The following is a 24,561-nucleotide window of genomic DNA, read 5'->3' as shown; positions in this document are numbered from 1 at the left end:
TTTGTGGCCTATTAAAAGAATGGTATCACATCAGACTTTAACAATTAAGGCAAAAGACTCATGCAAAAAAGAAACAACGTGCCTGACAATCCTCTGTTCTGCACTTACATGTACATATATTGCAGATTAAGCTTTCCTTTGATTCCTCACTTGGGCTGCCAAGTTTATTTTTTCTCCTCTCCCCTTCTCCCATCCCTAGACTATCACCAGATGGTTGTGTAACAGAGTGCCCAAAGCCCTAAAAAGACAAAGCAGATGGGGAGGGGGTTAACTACTGTGTTTGAGGATACAAAACTACATACTACGAAGCAGCTCCTGTCCCAGAGGAAATCCTTCTTGAACTGACAGATAAAAGACATGACAAATTTCTGCCAGAACCATATTCCTTAAATGCATTTGGGGCATTCTGAGCAAATCTACGCAGGCTTTTCCAGGTAAAAAAGTGCCCACTGCCTGGATTTTCAGCAAGTTAGATAGGTGCAAGCCACCCAGACAGAAATGACACAGCTGCACTAGTGTATCACTACAGTACTGATACATCTTGCCTCTCAACAGGTTCATTAGTCATGCATGGCTCAGTTTGATACTAACCATGGGTTCAGAGACAGTTGTTAGTACTATTTCATCTCCACCAGGCTCTGACTGCAGAGTTGACACAACAGGTTCATACTTGGTCTCAACAGCAAAACACCATGCAGATGTAACACAGCACTCCGTCCTAAGAACATCATGGCAAAACTGGAATCTGAATACAGAATTTGCAAATTTCAGGGTAAATCCTGCATAGCTTAACACCACAGTTTCACTGTTTCATGAGCTGCAAGTGGGGAAGGGGAGGATGCTGCGATAACAGGGCTTCAGAAAGCAAGAAAACATTACCATCATGAAAAAGATGACAAAGACTACAGGACAAAGACATTTGAAAGCCCCAACATATAAAATAATTTGGTCCTCAAAGGTTTTGCAGCTAGACCACACACAGAGCCAGATGACTGGGAAAAAATCATTCTACAGGTGTATTTTAAAGAAGCCCTGTCACACAGGCAAGTGCAAAATGCAGAGTTTACATCTTTTTTGGACATGCAAAGCTGAATTCTTGCTTTCCAAGCCAGAGTAAGGAACAGCATGTGTGCATGAGTCATAAAAAACAGAGAACTCGGCAACAGCACCAGATTTAGGAAACAGTTTTGTTTACTTTGCTGTCAGTAACCCACTAGCCAACGTACAAATTGGTGCAACTGCGCATCTGTAATAAATATGCTCACAAATAGTATTAGAAATTAAATACCAAGAAAACTGATTTCAGAAGATTAAAAGTAACTGCAACCAATATATTGTCTCTCTACTTCCCTGGGGCAGGTCTTCTATCTTCCCAATTCTTTTCTTATTTTCAAACTTCAAAAAATAATTAGAACTTCTAGTCTCTGTACAAACAAAACAGTATTTGGGGAATATTTCAAATAATGAATTTATGATATTGACTGCACAGAAAAACTCACCAAAAAGCCCAAGGAACTAATTTTTCTATTTCATCAGGCCCAGCCATATAAGTAAGACTACTCATATCTCTATATAATTGCAGAATCAAAACCATGAAATCTGAAAAAATACTCCAGAAGACACTCATGATGCTATCAAGTATCTTCTTGCACAATGATGTCATTCTATGCACTTAGTATCTGCAGCATCTTGCTGACCCTTGCTTGAAAACAGGTTTACTGAAGAAAATACTGGCTTGCTCTCCATCTAAGTGAGAAAGAACCAACTGCTGCTCATTGCATGCAGTCGCTTCAGGTGCATTTTCAGTGTACAATTTACTTCATTGCAAGTATCACTTGAAACCCAATCAGTGGAGGAAAGAAGGCATGTTCCAAGGGTCTGTTCTGAAGAGACACCTACACAGCAAGTGCCACCGTGCAGAGTTCTCTGCAAAACCAATCCCATACAGTCATCTTTCCCAACAGCCCTCAAAACCTCATTGACATGTTCACACACACCCACACGCTGTGTCCATGCACAAGAAACTAACACTGTGCTTCTTTTAGAGATGATGGAATAGCGAGCTAGAAGTTCAGTCTGCACGGTAAGACAGTGTTGCTTACCTCCAGAAAGGTAACAGCTTTTAACACTTCCCACACTGAAAACATTTGAGTCACTACCAAATATCTCTCATCTAGAAACCCTACTGCCACCATCATGTTAATTGCATACAGCATAAGCTCCAATCATATACACAAAATATTTATTATAAATTTCCATGGCAATTGTTAAAGAGACAGCTTCAGCTCTGAATTACCTGTAATTCCTTCAAACATTTTCAAGCAATTTAATTTTCAGATGTTTGTACCTCATGGTGGTGCTATTTTCGTGTCTTCTCCTTTAAATAACAAGTTTTCCTACTATGTTTCCTACTGTTTCTCAGGTTAAACAAGACACTCTTGTAGAGAAACACAAACTTGAATGTTTTGAAGCGCAAGATCTACATAAAAACACAGAACCAATTAAAACATTTATTATTCTTCCATCTTGCCACTGTATGGTTTGCCTTTTTTAGCTGATACAGGAGCATGGCTGTCAGGTACGGCAAGGTCCACACAACATATGTTGGAAATTTTCCCCTGTGCTGGGAGGCTGAAGGAAAATTACTTCAATTATTCCAGCTTTTGGTTCAAACAGACCCTGTAGAGAACAATAAACATGGCCACTCGTGACAAGCATTGCTTCAACATCTCTCACACTCAACATGCATGAGCCCAAAGCTAGACTGGAACCTGACCATGAGGTTTGTGATACACACTCATGGAAACGGCATTGCTTCCTTAATTATCTTGTCTTGGGGAAAGTAACTACAGACAAAGCAGTAATTCATAAATATGCTAAGGTATGTCAGATAGACACTTTGAAGGAACTAGAGACCACAAATATGAATCACAGTATGAGCAAAAAGCAGCATAGCTCCATGTGCCTGAAAGAACGTGCGAGCCCATGTGCACAGTGCGCTCACACACACAGCCGCAGCCCTCTGGCTCTCTACAATCCTACAACAGCCCTCTGGCTCTCTACAATCCTACAACAGCACATCACTACCTGCAGGCACTTGCATGAGAGGAAAACAAGAGAGTACAATTTTCAACTTCCAGGAGGACATTTTAAACAGCAGTCAGCAAAATCAAAAACTGTGAGCAATCAGAAAACTCATTCTGACATTTTTCCTTCTGAACCCGTTCGCCTTCTGTGGTAGGCCTTGGCATGGCTTCAGACAGCACTCCACATAGCTCTCTGAACTGAGATCAGGGCTCACAGCAAACAGCCCCATTTATAAAAACAAAAAATACCAAGGGTTTGCACAGCACTTTCCAAGTCATGAGATGCCACTGCTGCCTCTTTAAGGGCACACACACATGAAGCCACGCTCCTGCAGGACACCTGGCTCTGCACAAACAGGCTCCTCCGGCCAACACAGGACTTCCTCTGGCAGTTCTGGTGGGCAGAACTTGAAATCATTGCCAAATCCAATGACCAGCAAATCCTGGGCCGCTAAAAACAACACACAAGACTGCAGTCCAGACAAATAAGATGAAAAAAACACATTAAAAAACCAGGATTTTATGCAAGCATAGATGCCTCAAAGTGCTAACAAAGAGAAGAGGGGGAAGAGTGTTGTTAAGGCTTTTAAAAAACAAGCAAACTTCACTTCTTAAAGATTGGCCTTCATCAATCAAGGCAATTAAGACATCAATGTCATTTTAGTGTATCAGCTGCATGGGAGTTGCAGTTTTCAGCAGACACAGCATTATGAGACAGATATTGAGTGATTACAATTCCTGCAGAGCATGCTGCCAGTATCTTTAAGGCTTTATAAACTCTATTGTGCTTAATATTTCTGATTCAGTCTAGTACTCCAGCAGCCCAGAAAAGGCTCTTGGGCAAGGCTGTGTGTAAAGGGAGTGATAGCAGCCTGCAAAACCACCCTGGTGAGCCAGTGGAGCTACCACAGGCTATAAGGCAAGCTTTGGAAAACATCCAGGATCAGACATGCACATGATGAGGAACTACTGCTTTCGAAGCAACAAATACAGGGTGTTCCTGGAGTTTGTATGCCACAGTGTCACTCACAACTTGACTTTGAGACCTCACTGACACAGAGCACTGGTGGAAGCAGTAATACATCTGGACTTTCTGTTCTCAATCTTCTGATGTGGCACCCTTCCCTTATGAAGCACCATGCAAGAATACTGCAATAAAAAGCAGCAGTCAACCCCAAGTTTGACAGAGAGGTTTGCAGATGGCCCAACTCATTTTCCACTGTCACTCTGCAGGTCCTGTTTGGACTGATAATGTTGTCTCTGCACAAACTCATGAGCCACAGATTATCAAGGAACAAGCAGTAACAGGGTGAAGAGATCAAGTTGACCTTGATGGGCTCACATAACAGGAGAGATGCAGCTGAAGAGCCTGAAAGTTCAAAACCCCTCTATATACTTGCATTGAAACTGCTGAGTCTGCTGCTGCAGGTAGAGATCCACCACTGCTGCCAAGCTAAGGTGGTCAAAGAGCGGAGAGGCAATACCAGCAAAATACCCTTGCAATGTTCAGATCCAGTCTGTACCTTGGCAGAGGCACGGTGTTTTGTTTTCTCTCTCAAAGCTTCTTCTCAAGTGGCAACTATGTTTCTTCCAAGCAAAGGCCTCTGATTACTACAAGTACCAAATACACCCATGTGCAGCAGTGTATACCTATTCAGACAAATGACTAGGTAACAAAATCCTCACTAACTCCAGCTGACTAATAACAAACCTTGAATTCTCTTCCCGCCTGCTGTCAGCACAACACCTCCAGGCCTTCTCTGACCATGGCATTAGTGCCGCAGGTCAGTATGTCTAAAACACACACAGCAAGTGGCCCCTTTATCCAAGCTGAACCTCAAGGCTGTTCCTGGATCTCTGGATGCCTGAGCAGGAAACAAAGCATTTTTCACTGACATAGCCTTGGGTAAGGCTGTTGTGGTATTAAACTTCTGAAAACAGCTAAAACAAACACAGTGGGAAGTACAGTAAATACACAGAATAATGAGCAAAATGAACTAGGTTTTCATTACCCTCATCACCCAGATCTTCAGAGTCCTAAAATACAAAAACATTGTGACACAGAAAAATTATCCTGAATTCAGGATACTTTGTAAATGTAAGAATGTAGAAATACATTATTAGGTGACTGTTTCAGAGTCTTTCTCTGTTCCATTTTTACAACTTAGAGGATCTCTTCCAGAAAGTACTTGAATAGTGGACTTAAATAATTTTGCCCATCAGTTTATGACTTCTAAGTGGGTCAGCTCAGGTACCTGACATGCATCACTAGCACCTATCAGGCTAATTATAATTAGGATGACAGGAGCTAACATCAGATTTACTTTCAAAGGAATTTCTTTTATATTCTTATTAAGTCATTGCCAAGTAACACTGATAAAACAGTGGTGAAAAAGGTCTGTCAGATTATTAGAGGCTGAGTGGCATTACTCAAAATTATAAGTAGTAAACACGAGTCCTTGATTTTCCTGCCTTCATTTCACATAACACATGTTAAACATCCGTACCAAGCATAACATCTTAAAGGTTTTGAGGATGAGGATGTCAATGAAAACAATAGTGAATCCACTGCCAGGAACTCTGATTCCATGTACTCGTATGTATTCAATCCTAAGTATTCACATGAGATTAATTTTATATGCCCCTTCTTCCTCCCCTTTAACTATTTCAATTGTGACTGTGTGCCTGAAGCAGCTCAGAGAAATTCAATTGACGTGCATAATAAAAGAATCCTTCATTAACTTAGGACTTGATAATATACCTGAGGAGTGACTTTCATCTTAACATTTTTACACCATTCTACAAACATTTTTCTGGTGCATATCCCTAGAGCTCTCAAGCTCCTCTGCAAAAAATAATTCTTTCTCAGTACAAGCAGCTCCATAAAAAAGCAACTACCTCCTTTCTAAAAGGAGATACAATAAGATACAATAACTTTCTCCTCAGCTTTGGGTAAGACTTCAGTAGTTCCTGGCATTCAGCTGAGACCCAGATCAGTACAGAAATGCACACACGCACTCACTTCCCCAGGAATATTTGATCAAATAAAACAAACAAAATAGGCTTGCATTTTTCGTGCCAAGTTCAATATAAACACTTGAGGCTATTACATGCACCCGTATTCTATTTCCTATGATAAAGCATGGCCAAATATGAATTGTGATAAGACATTTCTAAGAAATACTTGAAAGAGATTGCAACTTTGGGGGTTCTTACTTGAAAAAAAGTGTCTTCCCAGTCTCAACATATGAGATATCACCCCGACAGGGATTAATTAAGTAAAATACAAACAAATTCCTTGAAAATCATAGATCTGATTACAGCATTTCATGATATGACCTTGCATTTACCAGATTTCAACCCTAACATGAAAGTGATAAATTACTGATTGATTCAGTTTTGCAAAGACTGTTCAGAATACAAAATCCTATAAATTTCCAGTCTGTCTTTTTTTCTCCCCCCATTCTCCAGTTTACAGGGAAGAAAAAGCACCCAAACTTTACTAACCTTTACCGAAAAGGCTGCATGTGTTACAGGAGGAACACATGCCCCTGCCATGCCCTCCCCCACATCAGCCACCCCTCCTATGTTTAAATATGCAAGCCCTTGTTGTCTGTATAGTCTACATAAGTGTCAAAGTGAGTTAAATTAATGCATACATGTATGTTGCATATTTATGAGAACGAGGATAACTGCACAAGTATGCTTAATGCATGAGCCCTCCAAGGAATTTGCTAGGGGAAGTTTACACTCCTCCCAGCAAGTAAGGAATGTGTAATTTAGCAGCATTCTAGCCAGGGCAGGTTAAAAACAAAACAAAACACTGTCTCCTCCCCCAAAGCAAGCCTTCACTTAAAGATTTTCAGATCTTGCATTTCACATTATCAGAACTTTAGACAGCCTCTGAGCAAATATATGATTTACTTTAAACATGCTTTTGATGCTGCTAAATCTAACTAACGTACTGTCAAACAAAAGCACTGGTTTTATTCTGGAGTATACTGGAAATACTGTATGACAAACAGATCTCTACCTTTGCTATCAGCATTTGCAGGCACCAGGAAATACCTCTGCTGGTAAATCAAGCTCATGTAACTTGAGGTGATGGATACATTCTACTTTTAGACAGAAGGCCACTCAGAGGTGGTTTTGCAATAATGGAAAAGATAACATTGGCTCTGCTTTGTTCTCAGAGTCTGATCCTATAAGTAAAATCCAATCTTTCCAAGTTGTTTACACTCTTGTGCTTGACATTGTTGCCAGCAAGCCTTGCTCCAGCTTCCTGTGCATTTTTAGAGCAGCCATCTCCAAGGGCTGTGACTGGAAACTGGTCAGGAAATAGGAAAAGGAGGCCAAGGGCTACAAATCATGAAATACATTCTGTGCCCTATACTTTGGTGTATCCCTGAAGTGCATAGACAAGACAGCTTGGGGCAAATGGCTTTCTTACCATAAGCACATTAGAAGAGGCACAAGCAGCCTCTTTCTGCTTGACAGCAAGTATTTTTATTCAAAGCCAAATATTTAAATCTTCTATCATTCTGTCAAGCTGATTAGGCAGCAGGGGCACAGCCTGTATCCCTGTGCATGTGTGACTCGCTCAGGTTGTGCGTGCACATAACTGCAGAAAGTCCCCTCTTACACAAGCAGTGTCAGCAGCATCGGACCAGAGGGAAATTTGGGTTTATGCAAATGGGCACTTGGCAGTTGATTCATTCTGGTCTCTTGGGAGGTACAAGCTCCAGCTGCAGCCTGCTTCATCCCATCCCTGGGCACCCTTTAGTAACTAAGAAGTTAGAAATCCCCTAATGCCATGTCCCCACAGCAAGGGCACTCTTCTGCCCATTTTCAACAAAATCCCTGTCAGATCACCATCTTTGTACTCCCATTACAAATTCCCTAATTATGGACACACACGTTGCTCTCACAGGACACAGTACTATGGATTTGTGTGTGTAATACCGTTAAGAACATGAACCAAGAAGCTCAGCTGTCATGGCGTGCAATATTTTCTTTGTACTCCGGCACTCTGTTTTGATGTGTTTTGAGAGTAAACAACAGTACGGCACAACTTAACATCAAAAATTTTCTTCTTGTGCTATTGCTTTCAGAACAGCTAAAGTTCATGCCAGTCTCTCTGAGTGGAACACACATACAAAAGTAACTGGGCCCCCATAGTCAGCAACATTTGGCTTTCTGTACAGCAGTCCCCTCTCAGTGAAGTATTAGGGCTGTATTACAGAGGTAGAAGAATCTGAACTTCAGTATTTGTTTATAGTGGTCATGGCAGGGATCCAAACATATTTGTGCTAATTTACAACACATTTAGGTAAACAATCTGCTTTTGAAGATAGCCAATTCTGCAAAGGCCTGCTGGAAATCTAAATCTGTTTCTTATTTCCTTTGCCCACCCCACCGCCTTTTTTAAGTACACTTCCTGGTTGTGAAAGGTGATGGAGAAGGTGGCTGGGTATGGAAGCTTACTTGTACAACATGCAAAGCATAGGTGGACAACATCCATGCAAACTGCACATGGTTATCTGTAGTATTTTGGTGACAATCCAGAAATAACTTTATTCAGCAAATTAATGTCTAACAATTCTATTTGCAGACACACCTGTTACCAGGGATCTGGACAAAAAGTAATTTCCCCTTTACCTCTCTCTCATGATGGCCAAGACCCTCCTCAGGGTTTCTGAGATTGAGGATGTGCACCTCTTGTGGCAGGCTTGTCGTGCCTCGGCTTGCACAGCCAGATAAGACTGTAAAACTTTCTAGTAAGGCATGGACTGGGTGGGAATTGTTAACAGGTGATAAGACACATTCACTCGGAGGCACAGGACCTGCAGAGAAAGACACAGATACACATTATTTAGAGAAAAAAGCAAGACATCATTTACACTTGTCAAATAATGATCATCCGTTTGTTCAGAAAACCCACATGAACACAAGCAGAAGCTTCATTCATTCTCCACAAAATGAAAATACTGATTCCCGCTGCCCTTTCAAGTTTTCCTGAATATGCTAACTCATTAGTTCATCTCTCTCTGAAAGCCTAAATTTCAACCATGAATTCCAAAATTAAATGTAGTCCTTTTGTTACCAAGGAAGAAACCAACAGGAAAAAAACCACCAGTGACAGTGGTCAGAGGAATTGGTTTGTCTTAGATGTGAATTATTTGTTTATGTCAGACATTGTTATCTCCAAACATTGAAACATGCATTCATTTATATATAACAATGACAAGTTAATCTCTACTATAAAGGTAATTACATTAGGAAGGATTTGGACGAGTTGGATTTGTTGCTTTTGAAGCAGTGCTGATTTATAGTGAACTCTGTTCAAATACATTGTACAAAACAGCAGGCATCTGTCACATGATAAAATGAAATGTTTGTTTACTGCATCTATTTTGTGTCTGACAGCAATTATCTACACTGATAACAGATATCTAGTCCAAAACAGAGTGTACGCCCTTTCAAATAATCCCCACAGCATGATTTAGGGCCATACTCCTATATAGCACGTGAGACCGTGTGATGGGATGTAGCAAGATAGCACAAAAACTGAAACATACAGAGCAGTTTACATTTAAACTATATCTCAGGAAACTAAATCAAGACAAATATTTATGAAAAGCAGCCCTGTTTTTCCAAAATGGCTCAATCCCAGCCACTGACAGTAACAGATACAGTATGGTTTTGATCCAGAAGGTCACAGGAGACCATAATTGACTTAACCCCTAATTTGCACCAAAGTCACTCAAATAAGAATTAGACTCACATGAACCACTGAGTTCAGAGGCTGCCAGGCATAAAAGGGAAATATAAGGTAGAAGCATAATTTTTTTTCCAAATAATGAACACCTGTAATCAAAGTAAAATACTTCTTTTGAAAAAAGTTCAAAAGTAAAGAAAATCCTCAACTGATCAAATGGCAGAGCTCTGTCTAGTTTTGTCAAGTCTAGAGCCAGCACTAGAGATCATCTGACTTTGGTACACACATATGTTTTATTATATTAGCACTGACCTACACTCTGTTGGTTAAAAACACAGTTCTTTCCAGATACACTTCGCAGCTGGTCATTTATTTAGATGCCAATGAGGCGATCTTAAACCAGACTATCTGGAAAAAGTCAAGTCCCTGAGCACAGGGAGATTTCTGCAGTGTCTTGGGCCACATGTGCCTTGTCCTGTCAAAGGGGCTGCTCCTGAAATCCCCCAGTACATGGTGCATATCCTACCAGCTCCCACTGAGCAGGAATATTTGTAAAGGCCACGCTCAAGGCATAAATTACACATGCCTGTGCTTGGAGTACAAAGCATAAACAAACTTTCTGCCTCTCTAAAGGAGGACCTTGGCAGTAGCACTGACCACCAGCTTGGAGGATTTGAGGGTTTTTGGTTTTTATTTAACTCCTTTTAAAGAATACACATACAAAATGGGACCAGTCCAAGTACTGATACTCAGTTTACAGAAAACAACCCAAAATAACCCCAAAACATTAAAAAGCTGCCCTTTGTAACGTTTGAAGAAATATTTAGAATTTATAACAATAACACAATCAGTAGAGAGGCCACATTTTCCTGAAGTACAGGAGCAGATCAGAGATCCCACTAACCAATTAGCCCAGCCACTGATGCATAAGTCCTGCAGCAGACCGTGTTATGCAACCTGCACAAAAAGCTTTTCTAAACTCCACAGGCATTTCTTGGGCTAGGGAACAAACAGAGCCAAGGAGCACTTGTTCACTGAATTGTTTCCTGCAGACCAGAATGGAGTTGATGCTGTTAAGGTGCTTCAACCGTAACACACAACATACACAAAAAGAACAAGCTGCAAGAGTCTGAACAAAACTAGAATTGGAGTTGCTGTCAAAAACATGAGCTTTGCTTAGTAAAGTTTCAGGAGAAAGAGCTAATACCTCCCTTGTGATTTCCTTGTAAACACCTATTTCCATGCAGTGCATCTACAATCCTTCGGCCTTCATCTGGCATTTATTCTGAACAAATGTACCACATTAGAGATGATACCTGGATTTTCCCCTCCCTTCCTACAAAGACTCATCCCATCTACATGAAGATTATCACTATCAGTATGCTCAGGCTCTGTCTGCCTCTCTCCTCAGCACTGCAAACACGCATTAAGAAATCCCTTTTCCAAGGTCCTCTGTTCAGCTGAACGTGCAAGATAGAAACACTCTCGGAGCAGAAGTTCACATCCCGGAAAACCATGTGCAGCTGGGATTATCTGCACACAGGCCAAGGCATGCCTGCTCTGCCTGCACTCCACCCTGGCTGCACAGGGCCACATCTCTGCCAGAAGCCCCGGCACTCACTCACACTGCAGGCAGTGAGCCCGCACTGTGCCAGTCCTGAGCAGTGACACTGCGAGGTGTCCAGCCCAGGCCATCCCACCTCCTGCAGCTCTGTTTTGAGGGAAGGGGTGCACAGAGCTGCTGTAATTTGCTCAGTGTAAAAAACCAATGTTTGGGGGGAGCTACTGCATTTGACAGAGCAGCTTTCAGATCAGTGTCGTAAGCGATCGAGGTACAGCCCTTGAAATCTGAACCAAAGATCAGAGTATGTATCTACTGGAGGCTGCTCCACTGCACTCAGACCACAGAGCTGTGAGACTGCCCACGTACAAGGCATGTTGTACAGTAAATAACAGAAAGGTTACTCCAGCTGCCACAGTTTTGCCAAGTTTCACATGGGTTCTGTGCAGCTTTGTCCTGAGCCCATACTACCCTTTGTAGGAACTGCAGACTCATGAATGCTGTTTCTCTTAAATGTGCTGGCAGTACCAAATAACAATCCTCATGCACTGATATTCTCATATTTGCCCAGCAACTAATCTGGGTGTAGTACCATGCCCAACATACACTGGCATGCCTGGAGGTAGTGCCAAGTGAATGGAAAAATTACTTCTAGATCATGAAGTCCACTGAATGCTCAGTCTGTACATAGCACAAAACAGCTCCTTCTGCCTCCCGCTCTCCATTTATGCTGTATTTTAGTCTATTTTTATACTCTGTGCACCACAGCAATGCTGGAGCTTTTTACTCAAAATTCACTAACATTTCTTTCCAGCCCTTCCTACCACACCTTCAGATCTGTCCCAGCCAAAGAAAGGTGGATGCTGCTATGAGGCACCGTCACTCGTGGGAGCAGCAAGAACTCTGCTCTATCAAAATCAGCAGCTCTCGGTTCCTTCGCAGACCCCTTCTGCTTATCTTCCTTCCTTCCTGCCACCTTCCTGTGACTCAAGAGCCAGTTACTTCCCCAAGGTAGTTTAAATTCTACAAAATGCATATTTACCACCCTGAATAAAACAAACAGAAAGCCCTCTCTATAACACTGCTAATCTGATTACAACCTCCACACTGTTTACTTATATTTGAAAGCCAACACAAAACCACAGCCTCATCTCGCCTGGGCTTTACTGCTCCGCTGCTCTGCCCTGCATAAACCCCAGACTGGGCTTTGCCAGCTTCCCTCTACACCCTCACACCTTGTTCCTGCCAACCTCGCCTGCATCAGACAACAATATCCTGCCAAATTCACTATCACCAACTCTTCAGGGGCAGTGCATCCAATTAACATATCAAGATTGCCTCATCAGCTCCAAACATGTAGAGATATTCTCCTGCATCTCCATTCCCATGAAACTGGCACTTGAAGAGTCAAAGCTATCTTCCAGTTTATCCATTCTAGGGTGACCACATGCCTTTGGTGCCTTCTCTGCTGAGAATGTAAGTGCGCACGCACAGCCATCCTTGGCTTTTGTTTAACTTTGGAGCGTGGAACCACTTTATCTTGTTAGCAAATCCTGGCTCTTACCACAAACAAATTTTAGTTGCTTAATGCCTTTAGAAGATGGAAAGCAGATTAGGCAATTTTATAAGAACCAATTATTAGGTATGTGTTTTATGACTGAAAATGTTTCATGAATTCAGAATTCTAGAGAATCATTTAGTATCAAATTATTTTTTACTCCAATTAATAAGACTATTTTAAAGGAAATCAACGCAGACCCAATCTTGTTTTATACCAACATGTGGAACATAATACAACTGCAACATTCTTGTTTCCCATATCACTCCATGCTACTAATGAGTAACATGTTCTGATGTAAGAAAGTAGCAGAAGTGGGAGTAAGACACTAAGGGGGATAATACAACAACCCAAGACCAACTCATAACTGTGATGGATTTTATTCAAACAGTGAAGGCTAATGTGCTTTCTGTTGTATTTCCATGGTGATTCCTACAGTGTTGTCAGCTGAAAAGTGTGAGCAGCTCCTGCAAATTGAGTAAATCTGTGCTGGGGGCTCCACAGCACATTAGTATGGTTTCCATGTGCCATACCAGAGGGTACAAGCCACACCAATGGGATATAACACTCCTCAGAAGAAGGACAGATTTATTCTAATTGATTTTTGAATGAGGGAATGACACAAACCTAGTCATTATATATAAAGACCAAAAATAAAAATCCAGACTTAAGGAACACCAGGGATCTCTATGCTGTTAGGTACAAAGTAATATAAATTACTGCAGATCCTACTAGCATTCATTATTTTATATGCTGAAAAGCACATTAAGATGTGGAGGATGCTAACTAAAGCACATATTTCAGTATGCCCAAATGACACACTTTCACAAAAGTTCTTTTGGAGAAGGTCAATTTAAAGGCATTCTCTTCTATCAGCTAGTGACAAGACTGAAACAAGAAAGAAGAAAAAAGACAGGATCCTCAAAACTACTTTTGAATGACATCAGGGAGGGCAAGCCATTTTCTCTTAAACTCAAAATCTCCATGGAGCACTTGAGCAAGACTTAGCAATAACTTCTTCCTATGACCTTCACCACTCATTTCTAAAGATGCAAGTGCATGGGCGAAGGGCCACTGTTCTACATGGAGTAACTGTCGCCACCTACACAACCTTCTTCTCATAAAGGCTTTCTCATTGAGGGAAGCCTTAATACCAAAAAAAATACACTCAAGAGTTGAGACAATTAAGAATTTAGAGAGAGAAGTGATGCTTATCACGCAAAGAGAAAATGTAAGTCATTACTATTTATTTAGTATGGGTGGTCTCTAACAATAGCTACCAAATTCCTTCCTGTACACCTGTTGACAAAAGACCACCTGGAAAGCTGAATTCCTAGTAATTCAAATGACGTAGAGGATAATGGACAACCTCCACTATTAATATGAAGAGCAGCTTTCAGAACAGGGGGCCATGAAAAAAGAGCTTCACACTCTGAAACCAGTACTTGAGCAAGACACCTCTGCTCATGATCAGTCAATTCTGGCAAGCTGCCTTTAGGGATGGAAAAGACAAGATCAGATGGTAGGAAACATTACACTGCATTGTGTTGAGAGGCAGCAGCATAGAGGGAACTGCAGTGCTTCTGTTCATGAAAAGGAGAGGCAACTCCACCATGATCTGCAACAATGAGATGGGCTGTCCAAGATTATTCCTGGATTACTGATTCTCCTCTCTGACTAAGTGTGACCACCATAAAAAAGATGCAGGGTAGAGAACGCTGAACCTTCATACCAGCCAGATGGAAGACTAGTAGAGGATGACTGTCTAAAGCATTTCATATCTGCATAAATCTATGGTTGAGATTTATTTATTTTTGTGTCTTCCAGACTATTCAGCTGGGGAGGGGAGGACAGCATTATGGTTTTCTTGTTCAACACAACTTGTGGCAGCAGTTCCAACTCAGATGAAATCCAGCACATGTGATGCAGAATGATACTGGTACTAGTCTGTCATAATTTTGGTAAGGACAAGGAAGAAATCCACTGACAAACAGAATTTTGGTTGGTTTCCATATCACTTTTCTGCCTTAGTACATAGTCAGAAATGCATGGGAGTAACAAAGGTTTTAGATATGTTCTGACAAACAAAAAAAGGCAATCCTGATATGTTGATATTTAAGAAATAAATTTTAGTGTAGAGTGTGATTTTTCAGTTAGTTTTTATTTACATTGTGCATCTAGTAATTTAACGTGAAGTTTAAAAAAGCTCAGCAATTACAATAGGATATGCTCAATTGCAGTAGAAGTTCTGGGTTTTAGAGGGTTAGGAAACCAGAAAAAAAGAAATGAGCTTACAGTATTAAATAAATTCCATTCTAATTTGGATATTCCATCCTCTATCATTTTTATGTGTTTACCTGATTTCAGAACAAAAAATGGCATTTTTATAATATGTCCCAACACTTACTTATTTTAGTATTAGTACTACATGTTAGGCCTTACAAGCCTTTCTTTCTCGTGGTACTGTGGACTGCACTGAAACACAACCCATATCTCTCTTCAATAAGCCTGTTTACAGAAACTAGGAATTCCTCAGGAAAAGTATCTTAAAACTTCTTAAAAGCTCAGAGATTGTTCCATCACTGCAAACATGACCACTGGCCGGTATCAGTGAATTTAGAGAAGATTCCACTTCTGCAGAAGGAACAGAACTCTTGTGAACTGCAACCAAAGCAGGTCTGAAATTGAGTAAATGTCCATGGAAGCCCTTGAACATATTTTAGGGCTTTGGCAGAAATGGACAGAAAGAGCAAAAAAGTCCATGAGAGTATGCAGAAAAAAATCACATGGAGGCATATGAACAATGGAGGCAGAAGCATTGTACTGAAAACACAAACACCGCATAACTGTTGTACCCAGGGCTGGGCACACTTCCCTTCAGATCCTTTATTTTCAGGGAGTTGTTTTACTGTCACGTCTAGCATAGTCTTCCTGTTAGGTAAAAGAAGAGCTTATTTTTCATGGTGGAACTACTTTTGACTGAATTACCATTGCGGCAAGGGGAGAGGTTTAAAACTGCAGGGAAAGGATTCACAAACACGGACTGATTTTGGCAATTTTGAAGAAGCAACCCAAGTCAACAAAACAAAACACCCAAGATACTGGACTCCACAGATACCTATTTGAAATGAGTCAGCTATAAAACTTAAACTAAGAGGAAAAACATATGCTCCAGAAATATTTAGTACAGATGGCAACACTTCATTGTAGAGAGAGTTAAAGCATACAGGCTTACTAACTAAAAACATGTGCTTGTGCAAAAACACAGCAAAGATTTCCCATTCCATGCTCCAAGCCCACTAATCTCCAGCAACTTCACGACACCATCCCTGTGCCTTTACCCTTTCTCCAAGGAAGAAATAAATACAACTGTTCTCTGAAACCTGTTCTCATTAGCCTACATACCTCACCTTTACACAGACTTCCCCTGCTCATGCTACGGTGCAATCAGACCCTTGCTCCATGTTCTGTCTCCAGCTATCTACATCCCCCAATCCACTGCCATTCCACAAACATCAACTCAGTCCAGACTTATTCCATCTATGGACCAAGCTATTCAGATGGTTCAACACATTAGATTACAGTTAATCCGAAATGTCTTTTGATACTCTCTTTGCATTGTGCAGTCTTCCTAGATATTTCTGTTACACATAGTATAGTCTATTTCATATCTTCTGCCTGCCCACTGGGAATCACTCAGACCTGTAAATGACATGCTCCATACCTTCTTGGGTTGCTGTTATGCTTGGTACAAACTTCTCTTGGTGGTTTCTTCTTCTAAGCAAAATAATCTTTTTTGTCTCTCTGGTGGACCTGTTGCAAAATACCCACTCCCACTCCTAGACACTGCTAAAAACACAAGGTTTTATCTCCTCTGTTTAGCAGAGATGATCTAATCTCAATTCTTACCTGCACAGACCTCACAATTTTCTTCCATTCATGAAAAAATTCATATTACATTTTGAAAGCAGAAATGCTTTCTCTGACTTTTGAAAAACTAAGCTTCTATTATCTTTTGTCCTTACCAGGACATAAAATTGATGCAAGTTCAACTGGAAAAATTAACTATCAAATAAAACTCAACTTCTGTAGTAATGTAATGCTACTTAAAAAATATGAATTATACCTAAACTGTCCATTTGAAAAATTGTAAATGACAAAGTCAAATTTCATTTGTTATAGAGAAAAACCTATTTCAACACCTGAGCAAGCAAGACAAAGCTAGGCAATGTCTATCAGTCAGTACCTTGTTTAACAAAAGAAACAGACACTGCTGCTGCCTTGTTTATACACATTAAGCTAATTAAAAAGAAAAGGCAGTGAATGAAAAATCTGTTTGGTTTAACATCCGCTGATCTCAATGCATTGCTACCCATGAGGCATAATCTTAGAAAACAAACATCTGCACCTGGAAAACAAAGAACTCTTTCAAAAGCAGATGTACTCTACCACAGAGCTCCATTTTATGTAACCTCTGCTGTGCTTCTTTCTGACCAGAAGTACTGTCAGAGCCCTACCTTCTCTTGAGGTTTGCAGCAAAACACTGCTACAGGAACTCTTCTGGAGTATTTTTCCATGCCTGAACTTGCAAACTCATCCACATACGCTCTCTCGCTCTCTCTTCCCATTCCTTCTCCCAAGTGAGTATTCGGAAAACACTTCACTAACATAAGAGCATCTTTTTAATCCCTATAAACAGAACAGCATGAATGCGTTGACTTTCATTTAAATAAGCCCAGGAAGCACAATTTCTGTTTCCATGCCAAAGAAGTGAAAACAAAGTAGTCCACCAATGTTTCAAAAAGGGTTGTTGAGGTTTTTCCTGTGTTGTCCTCAAATGGCAGAACACAGACAAATTCCATGCAATTGGCCTAAAATTCAAATGCAGGTGATCCTCTTGCATAAATCTTATGTTCTACAAAGCACCATCCTTTTTTAGAAAGTGGTCAACATTACTCAGACTGAGGCTTTCCCACCCCAAGCCACAGCTGCATTTTAGACACACCTGACTACCATCACAAATTTGCATCAAGACTGTAAAAGATAAAGATACAGAGTTATTTCTGATAACAAGCAGTACCTAAAAGGTAAATAATCATTGTGCCCTAACAGCTTTAATGGAGGAACCAAATTTAGCATTCCATTTTCATTACTGCTAATGGATGAAATTGTCTTCAGCACAGTGATTGTATAAGAGGAAGAAATGAACAAAAACTATTTCTAACACTCCTTGTTCATTACTCTCAACAACATTCAAACTTCATGTTGTAAAACTCTCTTTTCCCCAGAGATAGCCCACAAGCCCATAAATGGTCTCAGATTTATCCCTCTTTACTGTAGAAAGGATAGGAAGTTGCATGGAAACAATGAATGGAAGTGCACTTTTTATCAGAAAACGACAGGAAGCATTCTGCTTGGTTTACATGAGAGCTCTGTATTAGGGCCAAAAGGGAAAAAAATCCCAAATCTGTAACACCTAAATGCCTGCTTAGGGCAAAAATAACTAAACAGGTTTCAAAGCCATTGTATTTTTATTAAATCAGTATTGAAACTCCTCAAACCATCCTAACCACACTACAGCTGCTACTGTATTCCTGAAAATGAGTAAATTAAAGATGACAGAGAAGAAATTCCAGATTTCATAAAATCAGTATTAGAATGGAGAACTTTCATGATCGGTCACACAGGAATTCATCAAAGAGCATGCACAAAACTACACATGAAAACACAGATTAAATCTCAGCAATCTATGCTTATCTAAGAAAACAAGACTTCTGAGTCTCCCTCAGCAAATACTACCTATTTCAATTGCAAATGTATACTTCAGTTCTTTGTACACTCATGGGTACTCCTGAAAGTGCTGACACAAGCTCTAAGGATTTTTTGAACCAACACAGAAATGCTGGAATCCCATCTCAGGCAGACAACACATCCAAATACACAGTAATAGATTATACAATGCATACACAGGACTGGGGCAGGGCTAAGATTTTTGACTAAGGTGGATTTTGTTGTTTGGGTTTGTGGGGTTTTTTTTCCCTTTCTTAATCAGAATGATTAAAAATATCCCACAGCAGTTTTTCAGAATTCCAGGTAGCTGTCACATGCTTGATCCCTACTGACTTCCATTTGGAATTACATATGCAGCCATCTTTTGCCTAAAATGCATGGTGCTATATTGGTCGTTCAAGGGGCACTACCATGACATGGAAAGAGTTTATATCCAAAGTCTTATCTGACAACTAATGAGAGTGGCCTCAGGGAGATCAGGATAGACTAGAGGTGCCTTGTGTTAACTGGTTACGGGGGCATACCAACCACAGAGTTCATAGCTACTCCTGCAATCTAGAAAACTTTCTAACTGGTTTTACTGAAACTGTTAAGACACTCCACAAATATTCCTAAACAATTAACTATTACACAATTCCACAAACCTTTTCCTTTAACTCATAACATTAACATTACTTCTGATAAGTCATCCAAGTTCCAAAGTAAAAGCACACTGAAAATTTTCCTTTTATTTAATTTCTCTTATCTGGGCCCGAACTGTTTTCTTTTCTTTGCACACACAGACACACAACTTACAGAGGCTGTTTGTGCCTTCCCCCCCCCTTTCATGAGCTCCTTTCCACAGCTCTGCTGAACTTCTCTGTGATTTGTTTTCTTACCTATCCAACAGCTATTATTCCATTAAACCATTCCCATGTGGTCCCCTCAGCTTCATTAGCATTTGGCATTCACTACATCTACATACAAAGGGCTCTTCTTTCAATAAAATGTCTTGCTTTAATCTGTCAGTCGGATTATCTGCAGGTCATATTTTGGTCTTCAGAGAGGGAATAATGAATTCTAGACGCTGGTGCATACGGATACATGCACATCTGGAGAGTGAGAGAGAGGTGATTTCCTTTCAAAAGTATTTTTTGACAGCCCTAGAGACACAGAGTACCAGATGGTACAGCTTTCAGCTCAACAGCAACTTCCGTGCAATCATCTTCTGCTTTAACTGCATCACTGAGCCCAGGGCTGCATGACAGACTTGTCATTCCTGACCACCCCTTTGGAAGAACAGGGTCGCAGTCACTGCCTCATCCTTGGCCTGTGCTGAAGCCTGTGGACTCTGCTTGCAACACCAGGCACCCAGTGAAAAGCAGACGAATTTCTGGTCGGGGGTTTGGTTTTACGCTCCCCTTTGTTTTGCCTGACAGAAGCCCTTCTGTGCTAATATATAGGTGCTTCGCTCAAGCACGAAACTTTATAAGCTTTCCCCCTCCTAATCCCAGCTAGCACAGCAGAAACATCACTTCATACTAAAAAAGGGAACATCTGCTCAGTGCTGTATGTCAGGAAGATCTGATAAACACCACGCTGGAATGAGAGCAGCAGCTTTGAAACTCGTGACTTGTGCACTGCCAGCCAGACTGGGACATGCTGGGGTTGCCTTTCCCATCTCCTCTGCCACAAATTGATTGAAAATCCCCATCAGTGGACAGGCCCCTTCATAAAATAAAGAAACATTGCTTAGTTACTCAGACAGTTGGCAACTGCTTGCCTCAGAGCAGATGCAGTGGGGATCTCAGAAGCAGCAACAGCTAAAGGGAAGAATAAAAGTTTGGGGAAAGATGGCTCCATAATTGAAAGACTAGCAGCCTTTTCCTAATTAAAAATAACAAGATTACAAGTTCAGTTAAAGGCTGAATTCCTGCAACTGACCCTTTGAGGATGAGTTCACTATCACTAAATGTCTCACTGCACAAACCTTGAAAACTGATCCTTATCAAGTGCTTAAGCAAGTCAAAATTTCCCTCACAGAACACTTAGAAGTTTGAGTCTTGTCATGAAAAATATAAAGAGATCCACACACAAAAACAAAAAGGAGAAAAAGGGTTTATGCAATACCTCACTAGCTTTCATGCATATATATATGTGCATGTGTAAATATACATATATACACACACACATATATAGCTATTCTCCAAAGCTATTTGATCTATATGTTGACAAAAAATTCAGTGGAAGTGAGAACAATGAATCACACTTTAGTCATATAAGGATATTTGTTCCACATTTGAAGTGCATACAAGAGATCATTGGTTTTGAATATAAAAGGTTTTTCTGAAGGAATTTCATTTACTTTCCTCAGCACTACTAAAATCACCATTTACAATGACAGGACATTGCAGTCATGACACACGGTCTCTTAAAATTGCTTCCCCAATCAGTGTTTCTGTAAGCTCTCTCTTTACACCTCAGGGGGAACACAAGACTGGAGCTACCACCTTTTTAAGTGGTAACTGCCCTGCATTTCAGCACTCCCTTCACCTTCTCATCTCCACTTCCTGTGTTAAACTCCTGGAAAGTGCATTTACAGCTCACTACAAAGAATTGCCTTAGATGTAGCAGTATTGGACCTGATGGAGGAGAAGTCTGAAGTTTGAATTAGGTTACTAATTTATTACATGCATACACTGTTGCTTCAATTCAATTGCATATTTAGGGCCTCATGGCATATTTAGGTCCTTTGGATACCAAAAAATTACCCACTCTTGTTGGATTAACATAATGTTTTCTATCCACATAGAGCCATTTTTCAAGGAGACTGAAGCAGCCACCCATTCCTTTATAGGGCAAAAGAAACGTAGCAGTAGAGACACCTTGCACTATTCCAGGTTGCTCAGTGTTCCATCCAATCTGCCCTTGAACACTGTCAGTTACGGGGCATCCACAACTTGTTTGGGCAACCTGTTCCAGTGCTTAACCATCCTCATAGGAAAGAATTTCTTCCGTACACCAAACCTAAATGTCCCCTCTTTCAGTTTGAACCTATTACTCCTTCTCCTCTCACTACAGTTCTGATAAGGAGTCCCTCTCCAGCTGTCTGCAGACCCCTTCAGATATCAGAAGGTTGCTATGAGGTCTCCACACAACCTTTTCTTCTCCAGGGTGAACAGCCTCAGCTTTCTCAGCTTGTCTTCATAAGGGAGGTGTTCTTCCCCTTACTAACTTCATGGCCTCCTCTGGACATGCCCCAACAGTTCTGTGTCCTTCCTGTGTCTGGGGCACCAGAACTGCACACAGTATGCCAGGTGAGATCTCAATAGAGCCGAGCAGAGGGGGAGAATCATCTACCTGCCAGTCATGGTCCCTTTGATGCAGCCCAGGATAAGGTTGGCTTCTGGGCTGTAAACGCACACTGCCAGCTCATTTTGTTTTTCATCAACCATCACCCTCAAGTCCTTCTCCACAGGGCCACTCTCAATCACTTCTCCACTAATTCCATAGGTTTACTGGGATTATCCGAATCCAGGTGTAGGATCTTGCACTTCACTTTGTTGAACTTCCTGAGGTTTGCAGAGGCCTTATCTCCAAGCTTTTCAGTGTCCCTCTGGTGGCAAGTTCAAGAACACCTTTGCCAGTCTTTGTTTCTTACTTTTTCTTTGTTATAACCTCTTTGAGCTAAATCACTTGGGCCTTAGCAATCCATTCTGCTTGACTTACAAGCACCCAAGCTCAGCTGTTCCTCTCTGTATAAACACTGTATATCACTAGGTCATCACAACAGAAATCCATGTTGCCGGAAGATACAGCACATCGTGCTTGTTAACACACAAGTGTTATCATGTTTGACCAGATACTACTGAGTGTGCAATCACAGTGACACCCAGCTCTGTGAACCTTGTATGAAGCCAACTATAGGCAGGGGGAAAATTGTTCATAAAAACAGAAGTGTCAGTCTTGAAAGACTGAAAGAATTTTACCACAAAAAGCTACCTAGATTTTTTAGGTGACAAACACATTTGTTTTCAACAAACGTTGCTTTAACTAAATACTACCTATGTTTGTGGTGTGCTTTTAAATAGAAGGTGATTTTCTTGGTAGGCATCCTGTAGCTATGCTGTAGCCTTCAGCTCAAGAAACTTTTGTCCTTTAAGGGCTATCCTTTCAATCTAAAATTGAGTTTCAGACTCCTTCCTATGCCTAAATGCAATAGCATTCAGAGAGAAACCTGTAAGTAGCAATATAATATTAAACAATGAGGTTTTTTCTTCTGTCAGAAATTATTTGCAAGTTAAACTGCATTATGCACTTACCTGGTTTTTAATAAGGAGCTAATTTGGAGTTTGCATCAGAATTTCAGTACTTCTTTCCCTCTTCTAAACTGTGAGGTTCTGTGGGAATTCTGTTTTTCTTTTTAAACCAGATGCCTTGGGTTTGGGTAGTCTGCTCTGTTAAAATAAAGTCTAACGGGCATTATCCATACAAAGAGCTGCAGGTCATTACCCAACTGTGCTCATTATCTCATTATATGGTCTAATTCAGTAATGTGTTTTCTTCCGGGATGTGATAATTAGCTTTGTGTTTCTTTGTTTCAAACAAAAACTTGGAGATACTGAAATCTTTTAAGGAAACAGTGAATCATTTTGGAAGGCTGTGTGCAGTAAGAGTCAAAGTTACGACCCTTCCTAGTTCTTACAATTTCATGGCCTCCACTTCCCCAGGCAATCTGCTCTTGGATCCCTGCTTTTAGGAAAACAGCCCCTAAAAAGTATGAGTAACAATAAACTGAAATTTTCTGGTGAGGAACATCCCAATATACACATTCAGAAAACAAAAATTCATTCTAAATAAGCCACAAAATCCACTGAGAGATTATGCATTTTCCTTTCCTTGGAGGATTCAAATAATGGTAATATACTTGCAGTTTAATCAAGTTAGGGCCAACAAGTATGTGTACTGTAACACAGCCAAGTCCTGAAATCATTACCTTAAATCAGCACACATGCTGAACTTTTTAGCAGCACACGGTGCCTTCAACTCCCATTGAAATCTGTGGATTCTTGTGGGGACGTTGGGGTTTTATTATCTCACAGTGTCAAGCTCTTAGTCCTTAATCAGGCAAGAATCCAGAGGAGGTCCATGGGACATTTGCCAGAGAAAGGACTAAATGGAGAGTGAGAAAGGATGACTCTAAACAACTTGGGAGCAGAACTTTACAGAGAACAGAGAGCGTGCATATTGTATGCCTGATTCATTGGGAGTAATCCAGCTCTGCAGATGGCAGCCACATGTAAGAAGATTGGGCCGTATATACCCTATACTTGCGCCTTTCCTCCATTAAAAAGAGAAAGGCGTCAGTGGACAGACAGGATTTCAATTACTTAAAATGTAAATTCTGACAGAATAAGTCCAGTAATGAGATTTTCAAAACTATTAAAGTTAATGTAAAGGAATATATATTCAATTGTAGAATAAAATACTAACTAGTACCCTTGATGTTCTTTTCTGCTCTCCAGAACTCCACCAGAAAGTAAACAAACCACACACTGAAACAAAATTATTCTCAACAAACAAGTAAAATTGCTCACTTAGGAAATGTCTCTCAGAAGGCCATCTGCAATACCAGCCAGAGTTCTAAAATTAATCCCTCACTAAAGTATCTCTTTCCACTTCCCCTAAGGTAAAGTTTTGTTTAAGGAGTTTCTTACTAAATGCTACCACTCACTCATCTTCTTTCTATCTAGGCCAACTCATGCCCTGCTCATTACAGCCCTTCCTGCCTTCAAATACCAAAAGATTTTCTTCTCCTTGACTTCCTTCTGCTCAGAGTATGTGCTTATTGAGTACGTGCCCCTTGTGC

The 24,561-nt window shown here is 40.6% G+C and overlaps 1 protein-coding gene across 1 annotated transcript in view; it reads right to left on the bottom strand.

Annotated features, from left to right (window-relative positions):
• TGFBR3 (transforming growth factor beta receptor 3) overlaps positions 1-24,561 on the bottom strand; it is a 109,269-nt gene that overhangs the window by 56,999 nt on the left and 27,709 nt on the right. Inside the window, exon 3 of the mRNA XM_071564987.1 lies at positions 8,745-8,929. Coding sequence (XP_071421088.1) covers positions 8,745-8,929 — 185 coding nt within the window. The remainder of the gene's footprint in view (positions 1-8,744; positions 8,930-24,561) is intronic.

Source organism: Pithys albifrons, chromosome 10 (genome assembly GCF_047495875.1).
Source record: "Pithys albifrons albifrons isolate INPA30051 chromosome 10, PitAlb_v1, whole genome shotgun sequence".
Classification (NCBI taxonomy): domain Eukaryota; kingdom Metazoa; phylum Chordata; class Aves; order Passeriformes; family Thamnophilidae; genus Pithys; species Pithys albifrons.
This window is presented reverse-complemented; position numbering and strand designations above follow the sequence as displayed.